Raw genomic sequence first — 13,538 nt, forward strand, 5'->3', positions numbered from 1 at the left:
GTCTGGGTTGTGTTGGCAGTAAATGCAGGGGGTGGAGTGTGTGTGTCTGGGTGCTGCTGTGGTGCTGGCAGTAAATGCAGGGGGTTGAGTGTGTGTGTGTGTCTGGGTGCTGCTGGGGTGCTGGCAGTAAATGCAGGGGGTGGAGTGTGTGTCTGGGGGGTGCTGTCAGTAAATGCAGGGGCTGGAGTGTGTGTGTCTGGGTGCTGGCAGTAAATGCAGGGGGTGGAGTGTGTGTGTCTGGGTGCTGGCAGTAAATGCAGGGGGTGGAGTGTGTGTGTCTGGGTGCTGGCAGTAAATTTAGGGGGTGGAGTGTGTGTATCTGGGTGCTGCTGGGGTGCTGGCAGTAAATGCAGGGGGTGGAGTGTGTGTGTCTGCGTGCTGCGGGGTGCTGGCAGTAAATGCAGGGGGTGGAGTGTGTGTATCTGGGTGCTGCTGGGGTGCTAGCAGTAAATGCAGGGGGTGGAGTGTGTGTGTCTGGGTGCTGGCAGTAAATGCAGGGGGTGGAGTGTGTGTGTCTGGGTGCTGGCAGTAAATGCAGGGGGTGGAGTGTGTGTATCTGGGTGCTTCTGGGGTGCTAGCAGTAAATGCAGGGGGTGGAGTGTGTGTGTCTGGGGGGTGCTGGCAGTAAATGCAGGGGGTGGAGTGTGTGTGTCTGGGTGCTGCTGGGGTGCTGGCAGTAAATGCAGGGGGTGGAGTGTGTGTGTCTGGGTGCTGCTGGGGTGCTAGCAGTAAATGCAGGGGGTGGAGTGTGTGTGTCTGGGTGCTGCGGGTTGCTGGCAGTAAATGCAGGGGGTGGAGTGTGTGTCTGGGGGGTGCTGGCAGTAAATGCAGGGGCTGGAGTGTGTGTCTGGGGGGTGCTGGCAGTAAATGCAGGGACTTGAGTGTGTGTCTGGGTTGTGTTGGCAGTAAATGCAGGGGGTGTAGTGTGTGTGTCTGGGTGCTGCTGGGGTGCTGGCAGTAAATGCAGGGGGTTGAGTGTGTGTCTGGGTGCTGCTGGGGTGCTGGCAGTAAATGCAGGGGGTTGAGTGTGTGTGTCTGGGTGCTGCTGGGGTGCTGGCAGTAAATGCAGGGGGTGGAGTGTGTCTGGGGGGTGCTGGCAGTAAATGCAGGTGCTGGAGTGTGTGTGTCTGGGTGCTGGCAGTAAATGCAGGGGGTGGAGTGTGTGTGTCTGGGTGCTGGCAGTAAATGCAGGGGGTGGAGTGTGTGTGTCTGGGTGCTGCAGGGTGCTGGCAGTAAATGCAGGGGGTGGAGTGTGTGTATCTGGGTGCTGCTGGGGTGCTGCCAGTAAATGCAGGGGGTGGAGTGTGTGTGTCTGGGTGCTGCGGGGTGCTGGCAGTAAATGCAGGGGGTGGAGTGTGTGTATCTGGGTGCTGCTGGGGTGCTGGCAGTAAATGCAGGGGGTGGAGTGTGTGTGTCTGGGTGCTGCTGGGGTGCTGGCAGTAAATGCAGGGGGTGGAGTGTGTGTGTCTGGGTGCTGGCAGTAAATGCAGGGGGTGGAGTGTGTATATCTGGGTGCTGCTGGGGTGCTAGCAGTAAATGCAGGGGGTGGAGTGTGTGTGTCTGGGGGGTGCTGGCAGTAAATGCAGGGGGTGGAGTGTGTGTGTCTGGGTGCTGTTGGGGTGCTGGCAGTAAATGCAGGGGGTGGAGTGTGTGTGTCTGGGTGCTGCTGGGGTGCTAGCAGTAAATGCAGGGGGTAGAGTGTGTGTGTCTGGGTGCTGTGGGGTGCTGGCAGTAAATGCAGGGGGTGGAGTGTGTGTCTGGGAGGCGCTGGCAGTAAATGCAGGGGCTGGAGTGTGTGTCTGGGGGGTGCTGGCAGTAAATGCAGGGGGTGGAGTGTGTGTGTCTGGGTGCTGCTGTGGTGCTGGCAGTAAATGCAGGGGGTTTAGTGTGTGTGTGTCTGGGTGCTGCTGGGGTGCTGGCAGTAAATGCAGGGGGTGGAGTGTGTGTCTGGGGGTGCTGGCAGTAAATGCAGGGGCTGGAGTGTGTGTGTCTGGGTGCTGGCAGTAAATGCAGGGGGTGGAGTGTGTGTGTCTGGGTGCTGGCAGTAAATGCAGGGGGTGGAGTGTGTGTGTCTGGGTGCTGGCAGTAAATTTAGGGGGTGGAGTGTGTGTATCTGGGTGCTGCTGGGGTGCTGGCAGTAAATGCAGGGGGTGGAGTGTGTGTGTCTGCGTGCTGCGGGGTGCTGGCAGTAAATGCAGGGGGTGGAGTGTGTGTATCTGGGTGCTGCTGGGGTGCTAGCAGTAAATGCAGGGGGTGGAGTGTGTGTGTCTGGGTGCTGGCAGTAAATGCAGGGGGTGGAGTGTGTGTGTCTGGGTGCTGGCAGTAAATGCAGGGGGTGGAGTGTGTGTATCTGGGTGCTTCTGGGGTGCTAGCAGTAAATGCAGGGGGTGGAGTGTGTGTGTCTGGGGGGTGCTGGCAGTAAATGCAGGGGGTGGAGTGTGTGTGTCTGGGTGCTGCCAGTAAATGCAGGGGGTGGAGTGTGTGTGTCTGGGTGCTGCTGGGGTGCTAGCAGTAAATGCAGGGGGTGGAGTGTGTGTGTCTGGGTGCTGCGGGTTGCTGGCAGTAAATGCAGGGGGTGGAGTGTGTGTCTGGGGGGTGCTGGCAGTAAATGCAGGGGCTGGAGTGTGTGTCTGGGGGGTGCTGGCAGTAAATGCAGGGGCTTGAGTGTGTGTCTGGGTTGTGTTGGCAGTAAATGCAGGGGGTGTAGTGTGTGTGTCTGGGTGCTGCTGGGGTGCTGGCAGTAAATGCAGGGGGTTGAGTGTGTGTCTGGGTGCTGCTGGGGTGCTGGCAGTAAATGCAGGGGGTTGAGTGTGTGTGTCTGGGTGCTGCTGGGGTGCTGGCAGTAAATGCAGGGGGTGGAGTGTGTCTGGGGGGTGCTGGCAGTAAATGCAGGTGCTGGAGTGTGTGTGTCTGGGTGCTGGCAGTAAATGCAGGGGGTGGAGTGTGTGTGTCTGGGTGCTGGCAGTAAATGCAGGGGGTGGAGTGTGTGTGTCTGGGTGCTCTGGGGTGCTGTCAGTAAATGCAGGGGGTGGAGTGTGTGTGTCTGGGGGGTGCTGCAGTAAATGCAGGGGGTGGAGTGTGTGTGTCTGGGTGCTGCTGGGGTGCTGGCAGTAAATGCAGGGGGTGGAGTGTGTGTGTCTGGGTGCTGCTGGGGTGCTAGCAGTAAATGCAGGGGGTGGAGTGTGTGTGTCTGGGTGCTGGCAGTAAATGCAGGGGGTGGAGTGTGTGTCTGGGGGGTGCTGGCAGTAAATGCAGGGGGTGGAGTGTGTGTCTGGGGGGTGCTGGCAGTAAATGCAGGGGCTGGAGTGTGTGTCTGGGGGGTGCTGGCAGTAAATGCAGGGGCTTGAGTGTGTGTCTGGGTTGTGTTGGCAGTAAATGCAGGGGGTGTAGTGTGTGTGTCTGGGTGCTGCTGGGGTGCTGGCAGTAAATGCAGGGGGTGGAGTGTGTGTGTCTGGGTGCTGGCAGTAAATGCAGGGGGTGGAGTGTGTATATCTGGGTGCTGCTGGGGTGCTAGCAGTAAATGCAGGGGGTGGAGTGTGTGTGTCTGGGGGGTGCTGGCAGTAAATGCAGGGGGTGGAGTGTGTGTGTCTGGGTGCTGTTGGGGTGCTGGCAGTAAATGCAGGGGGTGGAGTGTGTGTGTCTGGGTGCTGCTGGGGTGCTAGCAGTAAATGCAGGGGGTAGAGTGTGTGTGTCTGGGTGCTGTGGGGTGCTGGCAGTAAATGCAGGGGGTGGAGTGTGTGTCTGGGAGGCGCTGGCAGTAAATGCAGGGGCTGGAGTGTGTGTCTGGGGGGTGCTGGCAGTAAATGCAGGGGGTGGAGTGTGTGTGTCTGGGTGCTGCTGTGGTGCTGGCAGTAAATGCAGGGGGTTTAGTGTGTGTGTGTCTGGGTGCTGCTGGGGTGCTGGCAGTAAATGCAGGGGGTGGAGTGTGTGTCTGGGGGTGCTGGCAGTAAATGCAGGGGCTGGAGTGTGTGTGTCTGGGTGCTGGCAGTAAATGCAGGGGGTGGAGTGTGTGTGTCTGGGTGCTGGCAGTAAATGCAGGGGGTGGAGTGTGTGTGTCTGGGTGCTGGCAGTAAATTTAGGGGGTGGAGTGTGTGTATCTGGGTGCTGCTGGGGTGCTGGCAGTAAATGCAGGGGGTGGAGTGTGTGTGTCTGCGTGCTGCGGGGTGCTGGCAGTAAATGCAGGGGGTGGAGTGTGTGTATCTGGGTGCTGCTGGGGTGCTAGCAGTAAATGCAGGGGGTGGAGTGTGTGTGTCTGGGTGCTGGCAGTAAATGCAGGGGGTGGAGTGTGTGTGTCTGGGTGCTGGCAGTAAATGCAGGGGGTGGAGTGTGTGTATCTGGGTGCTTCTGGGGTGCTAGCAGTAAATGCAGGGGGTGGAGTGTGTGTGTCTGGGGGGTGCTGGCAGTAAATGCAGGGGGTGGAGTGTGTGTGTCTGGGTGCTGCCAGTAAATGCAGGGGGTGGAGTGTGTGTGTCTGGGTGCTGCTGGGGTGCTAGCAGTAAATGCAGGGGGTGGAGTGTGTGTGTCTGGGTGCTGCGGGTTGCTGGCAGTAAATGCAGGGGGTGGAGTGTGTGTCTGGGGGGTGCTGGCAGTAAATGCAGGGGCTGGAGTGTGTGTCTGGGGGGTGCTGGCAGTAAATGCAGGGGCTTGAGTGTGTGTCTGGGTTGTGTTGGCAGTAAATGCAGGGGGTGTAGTGTGTGTGTCTGGGTGCTGCTGGGGTGCTGGCAGTAAATGCAGGGGGTTGAGTGTGTGTCTGGGTGCTGCTGGGGTGCTGGCAGTAAATGCAGGGGGTTGAGTGTGTGTGTCTGGGTGCTGCTGGGGTGCTGGCAGTAAATGCAGGGGGTGGAGTGTGTCTGGGGGGTGCTGGCAGTAAATGCAGGTGCTGGAGTGTGTGTGTCTGGGTGCTGGCAGTAAATGCAGGGGGTGGAGTGTGTGTGTCTGGGTGCTGGCAGTAAATGCAGGGGGTGGAGTGTGTGTGTCTGGGTGCTCTGGGGTGCTGTCAGTAAATGCAGGGGGTGGAGTGTGTATCTGGGTGCTGCTGGGGTGCTAGCAGTAAATGCAGGGGGTGGAGTGTGTGTGTCTGGGTGCTGGCAGTAAATGCAGGGGGTGGAGTGTGTGTATCTGGGTGCTTCTGGGGTGCTAGCAGTAAATGCAGGGGGTGGAGTGTGTGTGTCTGGGGGGTGCTGCAGTAAATGCAGGGGGTGGAGTGTGTGTGTCTGGGTGCTGCTGGGGTGCTGGCAGTAAATGCAGGGGGTGGAGTGTGTGTGTCTGGGTGCTGCTGGGGTGCTAGCAGTAAATGCAGGGGGTGGAGTGTGTGTGTCTGGGTGCTGGCAGTAAATGCAGGGGGTGGAGTGTGTGTCTGGGGGGTGCTGGCAGTAAATGCAGGGGGTGGAGTGTGTGTCTGGGGGGTGCTGGCAGTAAATGCAGGGGCTGGAGTGTGTGTCTGGGGGGTGCTGGCAGTAAATGCAGGGGCTTGAGTGTGTGTCTGGGTTGTGTTGGCAGTAAATGCAGGGGGTGTAGTGTGTGTGTCTGGGTGCTGCTGGGGTGCTGGCAGTAAATGCAGGGGGTTGAGTGTGTGTCTGGGTGCTGCTGGGGTGCTGGCAGTAAATGCAGGGGGTTGAGTGTGTGTGTCTGGGTGCTGCTGGGGTGCTGGCAGTAAATGCAGGGGGTTGAGTGTGTGTGTCTGGGTGCTGCTGGGGTGCTGGCAGTAAATGCAGGGGGTTGAGTGTGTGTGTCTGGGTGCTGCTGGGGTGCTGGCAGTAAATGCAGGGGGTTGAGTGTGTGTTTCTGGGTGCTGCTGGGGTGCTGGCAGTAAATGCAGGGGGTTGAGTGTGTGTGTCTGGGTGCTGCTGGGGTGCTGGCAGTAAATGCAGGGGGTTGAGTGTGTGTGTCTGGGTGCTGCTGGGGTGCTGGCAGTAAATGCAGGGGGTGGAGTGTGTGTCTGGGGGGTGCTGGCAGTAAATGCAGGGGCTGGAGTGTGTGTGTCTGGGTGCTGGCAGTAAATGCAGAAGGTGGAGTGTGTGTGTCTGGGTGCTGGCAGTAAATGCAAAGGGTGGAGTGTGTATCTGGGTGCTGCCAGTTAATGCAGGGGGTGGAGTGTGTGTGTCTGGGTGCTGCGGGGTGCTGGCAGTAAATGCAGGGGGTGGAGTGTGTGTGTCTGGGTGCTGCTGGGGTGCTGGCAGTAAATGCAGGGGGTGTAGTGTGTGTCTGGGGGGTGCTGGCAGTAAATGCAGGGGCTGGAGTGTGTGTCTGGGTTGTGTTGGCAGTAAATGCAGGGGGTGGAGTGTGTGTCTGGGTGCTGCGGGGGTGCTGGCAGTAAATGCAGGGGGTGGAGTGTGTGTATCTGGGTGCTGCTGGGGTGCTGGCAGTAAATGCAGGGGGTGGAGTGTGTGTGTCTGGGTGCTGGCAGTAAATGCAGGGGGTGGAGTGTGTGTGTCTGGGTGCTGGCAGTAAATGCAGGGGGTGGAGTGTGTGTGTCTGGGTGCTGGCAGTAAATGCAGGGGGTGGAGTGTGTATGTCTGGGTGCTGGCAGTAAATGCAGGGGGTGGAGTGTGTGTGTCTGGGTGCTGGCAGTAAATGCAGGGGGTGGAGTGTGTGTGTCTGGGTGCTGGCAGTAAATGCAGGGGGTGGAGTGTGTGTGTCTGGGTGCTGGCAGTAAATGCAGGGGGTGGAGTGTGTGTGTCTGGGTGCTGCTGGGGTCCTGGCAGTAAATGCAGGGGGAGGAGTGTGTGTGTCTGGGTGCTGCTGGGGTGCTGCCAGTAAATGCAGGGGGTGGAGTGTGTGTGTCTGGGTGCTGCGGGGTGCTGGCAGTAAATGCAGGGGGTGGAGTGTGTGTATCTGGGTGCTGCTGGGGTGCTGGCAGTAAATGCAGGGGGTGGAGTGTGTGTCTGGGTGCTGCTGGGGTGCTGGCAGTAAATGCAGGGGGTGGAGTGTGTGTCTGGGGGGTGCTGGCAGTAAATGCAGGTGCTGGAGTGTGTGTCTGGGTTGTGTTGGCAGTAAATGCAGGGGGTGGAGTGTGTGTGTCTGGGTGCTGCGGGGGTGCTGGCAGTAAATGCAGGGGGTGGAGTGTGTGTATCTGGGTGCTGCTGGGGTGCTGGCAGTAAATGCAGGGGGTGGAGTGTGTGTGTCTGGGTGCTGGCAGTAAATGCAGGGGGTGGAGTGTGTGTGTCTGGGTGCTGGCAGTAAATGCAGGGGATGGAGTGTGTGTGTCTGGGTGCTGGCAGTAAATGCAGGGGGTGGAGTGTGTGTGTCTGGGTGCTGCTGGGGTCCTGGCAGTAAATGCAGGGGGAGGAGTGTGTGTGTCTGGGTGCTGCTGGGGTGCTGGCAGTAAATGCAGGGGGTGTAGTGTGTGTCTGGGTGCTGTTGGGGTGTTGGCAGTAAATACAGATGAAGGAGTGTGTGTGTCTGTGTTGCCTAGGGTGTTGGCAGTGAAGGTAGTAGATGTGGATTAAGGGCAGTACAGTATGTGTCTTGAACTACTGGGATTTGGGAGTTGGTAGTGAGATAGCTATTGGTGCCCCCTTACGCATATTCATCTCTGGGCTTCAAGTATGAATTTACACCCCTGGTACTTAGAAAGTGATGATTGTGTTCCAATAAAAGCCTAGGACTGCTTCTTCTACCCAGCGGCTGTACAGTACCTGAAACAAGGAGTCCTCTCTTAGTGGGCAGAACGGTCTGCGGCTTCTTGCTAACCAGGAAGCTCTGTCTTGCGAAATACAGTCTTATCACCCTGGTCATTTTTTTTTTTTTTTTTTTTTGTTCTAAAGTAGTTTTTATAGTTTTCTCCTGGGATTAGCAAGAGGCAATGCTGGGGACAGTAGATCTGATATCAGTCTAAACCTTTAGCCAAAAAGCGAATGCCAAAAGTCACATACTAGGGTTTGGCATTTAGGGCAATTAGTGGACATAGGAGCACCTATCATGGCAAGAGTGACGGGAATGCAGTACAATCTATGTGATAGTGATGTATACCGGAGGGATCCCAGGATTCGAGTCCAGTGGTCGTCCTGGAGAGGAACCAAATCAATCTCCCATTCTACACTTAAGGGAATCAAGAGCATACAGGAGTGTAGGTCACAGTAAAGGTATCCGGTCAGATGGTCAACAATGTTAAGGTCGACACTCATTAGGTCGACATTGACATGGTCAACATGGACAAATGGTCGACGCATGAAAAGGTCGACATGAGTTTAAAAAATAAAAAAAAATCTATTTTGGAACTTTTTCATACTTTACGATCCACGTGGACTACGATTGGGAACGGTAAGCGAAACGAGCCATGCGAGGGGACACGGTGCACTAATTGGGATTGCCCGTCACTTTACGCAGAAAACGACACCAAAAAAGTGTAAAAAAAACCCCTCATGTCGACCCTTTCATGCGTCGGCCCTTAATCCATGTCGACCATGTCAATGTCGACCAATAGTGGTTGACCTAATGAGTGTCGACCTTAACATTGTCGACCATTCATACCAGAACCCACAGTAAAGATAGGAAATCCTCTTTCAAAGGGGCAGCATAAGAAATGTAGTCTTAAGCGGGAAAGGGGAAACCAGTAGAAGGGCCAGTGCCGAACTGGGCAGGCGCAGCATGGCGGAGCTGGAGATCTCTATAGAATGCGGAGCTAGGAAGACCAAACGCTGACCTTAATTTCTCAATTCTTCAAAACACCATTTTGATACAAATGGGCAATTTTGAAAACACCATAAGAAAGCTAAAAGTTTTCAGAGTCAAGCATGCCCAACTTGGGAAATTTGCTGTTGAACCAGAGGGGAACATATGGTTCTAGACCCTCCCCCCCAAAATAAATCATGAGCAGATACCAAACCACGGAGGCCTTTTGCAGAAATGCATCTTGAGGCCCTACCAGATGTTTAGAGAGCAAGACCTGCAAAGGAGATAAGGAAAACCCTGTCTGCTCAACAAGGAACACCACCAAGATCGAACATGAAGCGTTGCCCAGCCATGGAACCAAATGCGCTAGCTGAGAAGCCATATAGTAAAGTCTTAGGAAGTGTGAGTCCCCCAGAGGATTTAGATCTACATAAAGTGCGTAATCCAATCATCCATCTCTTGTCCCCCTCATATAAAGGAAGCCAGGATAGAGTCCATGAAAAATGTCTTAATGATAACCCCTCCTCTTGAGTCAATGTGAGTGCTTGAGTACGCTGGCCCACATTTAGCTACGAATGCCACAATCCGTCCAGTTCCATCAGATGGAACCAACACTTGCGCCATAGAAACAAATGGCACCCGTCATGTATAAACAGGTACATGTGCACAAAAATAAGTGCATGGCGTCATAATCATTTGTGTTGCGATAACTGCATTTTCATAAATGACCCTAAGTATTTATAAGAACATATATTGGGTTCTTAGATGCGATTTAAATGTCTGTGTATTTGTGAGTGATACTAGCACCACGTAGGAGCACCAGGGGGAAGATTTATGAAAACTTGTTGATAGTTAAAGTGGCGTCAGATAAAGTACCAACCAATCGGTTTCTGTCATTTTACAGGCTGTCTTTGTATAATGGCAGGAGCTGATTGGTTGGTACATGATCTTTCTTTGGGTTCCATAGGGCTCCACAGGGAAGACAATGGGGTGTAGTGGTGGTAAAGGACTTGGTTGGTACTTTAACACCACTACACCACTTGGTACTCCAAGCTATGATTAATCTCCCCCCAGGTGTTATATGTTCTCTCACAGTTACAGTGTGTGATATTGCAGTGCTCTGTCATTCTCAGATGCTGTCCAGAGCACCCTGGTGAAGACTTCCCTCCTCCAAGTCCTGTGCCTCTATCAGAGGGTGGTTCCCCATTTAGTATCTCAGAGCAATTTTGATTTCAGCAAACTACTAAAAGGCAAGTAAAGGGCAGGCACCGTTTTCGAGGGTCACAACGATCTCTTCGAAAAGTTACTATCTCTAAACACCTGGACTTGCAAGAGAATCTCAAAGACCTAATTTCAGAGTTTCTATATTTAAAGATCAATTCTCCTGAAAACTAATTTTGGAGCTCAAGGACAGGAGTTAATTGAATTTCACACTTCTTTGGTTGAAGCAAGTTCTGGCTCCGGAACAGAGCAGCGTTTCCGTATCTAGGTTACCTGCTCTTATGTTGATTGAACAGTTTAATTGCTTCCCTCGCAGTCTATTTTTGTATCAAACATCTCAATGCTGTGTGACAAATATAGATGTGTTAAAAGCTCTCTAAGTAGGATAACAGTACTTTACTTTTAGATAAGAAGTAATAAATACAAGCGCTAGTTTTTCTTTTCCTTTTTTTTTTTTTACCATTTAACTTAATGAATAATACAGTGTTGGATGTCTGCACAAAATCCTAGCTTTTGGATTGCAGGGATATTTATTTAAACCCTTTTTTCCCCCCCGAAAACGATAGCGGCCCATTACAATCTCCTTGCATATATACCTTACGTATATAACTTAGGACATAGCAAGCCTTTCTTACAATAGTCTTATGAGCGCTCCATTTAAAGGAGCTTGTAGTCATGGGGAATCTGTGAGGGAATAGTCCCTCTTGGTCGGCATGCCGATTGGCGGGGCTATTTTGCATTTTGGATCCTGGCGTCGGTAATGTGACCGGTGGACTCCCGACCGCCGGTCACATAACCGCATTCTATCTAATACACATCATCATCATCTAACCATCAGAAGAGGTTTCACGTTGACCTTCATTTCAGTACGAAGTTAAAACAATACATTTAGATGGGAGTTCTATGTTCTATTTAAGATGGGGGGTGGAAGACACCGTTCCTGCTGGTTGATTACCTGAGATAATGGCTCCCTATAAGGCCTATGCCCAGGGTTGGCTCTGGCCACCTGTCGTACATCCTCAGGTGCTCTAGTTTGTCTGTGGTTCTGGATGATTTTTTCCATTAATCCCAATGCACACATGCATAAAATGCACAAGACATGTTATTGTTATATGCCAGATTGCACCACTCCCTCACTTGATATAATGCCATTGCTAGTCCAGTCTGGGATAGCTGTTGGCAACAGAGTTGCAGTGGTCTCAGAGCTGACCACTGAACCATGGGGTAATTGGTTGAGGAACATTTTTGCTTTGTGTCTGATAATTGGGTAGATGGGTGAGCAGGCCATTAAGTGCACTGAGGTTTGGTGCTTCTCTAACTTTGTTGCGGGAACTCCTTTCACATCATGGTCAAAAGTTGGAGTGTGCACCAAATGCCAGTCATGGACGTCTTTGTCTTATTCCACCTTAGGTATTGTGAGTGAGAGTGGTGTCTGCGAGGAGGCCCCTCCCGTCCTCCAGCATCAGATCCTTCAGGTGGCCCTTGAGTTGCCAGCGAACAAGTTTTCATGGTTCAAAGTGCAGGTTTGTCTCCGATCTTTTTACTCTCTGTTACCAACAAGATACCAAACCGAGGATTCATAAGCCAACATCATGCACAGAGTGATCGCAAGAGAAATGATAGTTATAGTGTTTCTACTCCGTTTCCAGGAGACGCGAGATGTTGGAGGGGAGAAGTCTGTGTTCTATCTCCTTCTGAAAATGTTTGTCACCTGTAAGAAAATGCAGCTGAAAACGTCAACCAGATTGTTAATCATTAAGGTAATTATTGTTTGTTGCTCTACCAGTGCATGGTACGCAGGACAGGTGTTATCTACAATGCATTGTTATCTACTCATGCTGCTTTGGACCACAGATGTCTAATGAGGCACATACACAAGTCACAAGTGAAGTTAAAGAATTTAAATTCCATTATCTAATTTTCATTAGGAAAACAATTAAATATGTGTGCGGGTCTTCCACTAGCTCTTTATTATGGCTTTGTGAAATACACTGAGCAACCAAAAGTATTATGATCACCAGGTTAGTACTGTGTTAGCCTACATTTTGCCCTTAGTATGGCTTGAATCTTCTAGGGGTGGCTTCTTCTGTTGGTACATTTTGTGGGGAATTTTACCCAAATGAGATGGACTGCATCTCCATGACGTCTCCGCCGGTGTGAAGAGTTGTGATGATGGAATGAGGGTCCAAGCTTTCATGCTGCTGTTTCCATATCCTCACCATGACATTTGCGTGTTGTAATTAAAACATGATCCATCAGACCACATGACCTATTTCCAATCCTTTACTGCCCAGTTCCTGTGCTCCCGAGCAAACTGGAGACGTTTCACCCTGTTTGCATGAGACCGCAATGGTGTACAGACAGGCCGTCTGCTTCTGTAGCCCATATGATGTAATGTGTGACGTATTGTTCATTGAGAGGCTATCAGAATTGGTTCCTGATTCAGATTATCCATAATTTGGTGCACTGTTGCCAGTCTCTGGGTCTGAACAAGTCTGCCCACCCTCCCTTCTGCTTGAGCAGCCAGCAGCCATTTACGACCACGGCCTTGTACTCAGACCTAGTTATTTATCTGCTGGTCCACTCTATATACACCTTAACAGTTGTCTCCCTCGCCATTGTACTAATGCTTACCGCCGTTGCTGCGGGCAACAACATTCTTTCCACGCTCAAAGGTCCTCCGATCTTGTCGTTTGCCTTTTATCTCATGAGTCAGTGGCAGCACGGGTGTTGGTGACACCCAGTACAGCCATCTGTGCACCCCACATGCGCCAGCCCGAAAAAGTAGAGTGACATCCAGAAAGGAGTTTGGCCTTGTGGGTACTCCCCGCTGATTCTAAAGTGGGGGATTGGCCACGCGGAAGACCAGATTACATCACTACAGGGGTGTGCCCAGGATCCCTGGCAATGCTTGGCTGCCTTCGGAGGCTAGTGCCTGCAATACCGGCTCCTGATCAGTTACTGCAGGATAATGTCACACTGCAGCACCCGGCCCCTGTCACTGCGGAGGATCCAGCCCGCACCCGCCTTGTGACGCCTGTGCACGAGTGACACGCTTCCTTAGTCTCTGCGTACCATCGCCTTGCCGCTCTTATACTTCCATTTAGATATCGTACGTCGGCATTATCTGTGGAATAGCTACTTTACTGGTGGTCAGAATAATTTGGCCACTCAGTGTATGTGTTCCTTTGTGAGTGCACAGTCTGTGTACTGTCCTCTCTCAGGGAGGCGTGGCCTATTCTGATACATCCCAGTAGCGAAGCATAGAGAAAGCAGCCAAGAGAGACCATAGCATACGCTGGCACCTTGTCCTGGCTTTCAAGTCGGACAAAGTATGTTCTATGCCCAAGGTTCTCAAATGCGCTCCTCAAGGCACCCAACGGCCCAGGTTTTAGACTTGGCACAGATGATTAAATCAAATGAACTGAGGGGCTGTTTACATTTCCTGTGGCCAAGCATGGATAGACTTAAAACCTGGATAGTTAGGGGTGCCTTGAGGACCACGTTTGAGGTTCTCACTACTAAGAAAATGCTGACTGCAGGCTCCCAAGAGTTAGCGAACTGTCGGTGTTGCATAACCCCTGTATTAATCCAGCAATGACTCAAGTGCATTATGCACCTATATATAAAAAGCTGTAAAAAGTTCCATTATATACTTGGAGTTCCCATAAGTGGAACAAGCAAGTCAGAGAGGAGAAAAGCTG

At 52.6% G+C, this 13,538-nt stretch overlaps 1 protein-coding gene across 1 annotated transcript in view; it reads left to right on the plus strand.

The window, feature by feature from the left end:
* Positions 1 to 13,538, plus strand: part of URB1 (URB1 ribosome biogenesis homolog) — a 219,669-nt gene that overhangs the window by 96,246 nt on the left and 109,885 nt on the right. Inside the window, exons 13-15 of the mRNA XM_063956398.1 lie at positions 9,747 to 9,863; positions 11,245 to 11,357; positions 11,484 to 11,594. Coding sequence (XP_063812468.1) covers positions 9,747 to 9,863; positions 11,245 to 11,357; positions 11,484 to 11,594 — 341 coding nt within the window. The remainder of the gene's footprint in view (positions 1 to 9,746; positions 9,864 to 11,244; positions 11,358 to 11,483; positions 11,595 to 13,538) is intronic.

Source organism: Pseudophryne corroboree, chromosome 2 (assembly GCF_028390025.1).
Source record: "Pseudophryne corroboree isolate aPseCor3 chromosome 2, aPseCor3.hap2, whole genome shotgun sequence".
Lineage (NCBI taxonomy): Eukaryota > Metazoa > Chordata > Amphibia > Anura > Myobatrachidae > Pseudophryne > Pseudophryne corroboree.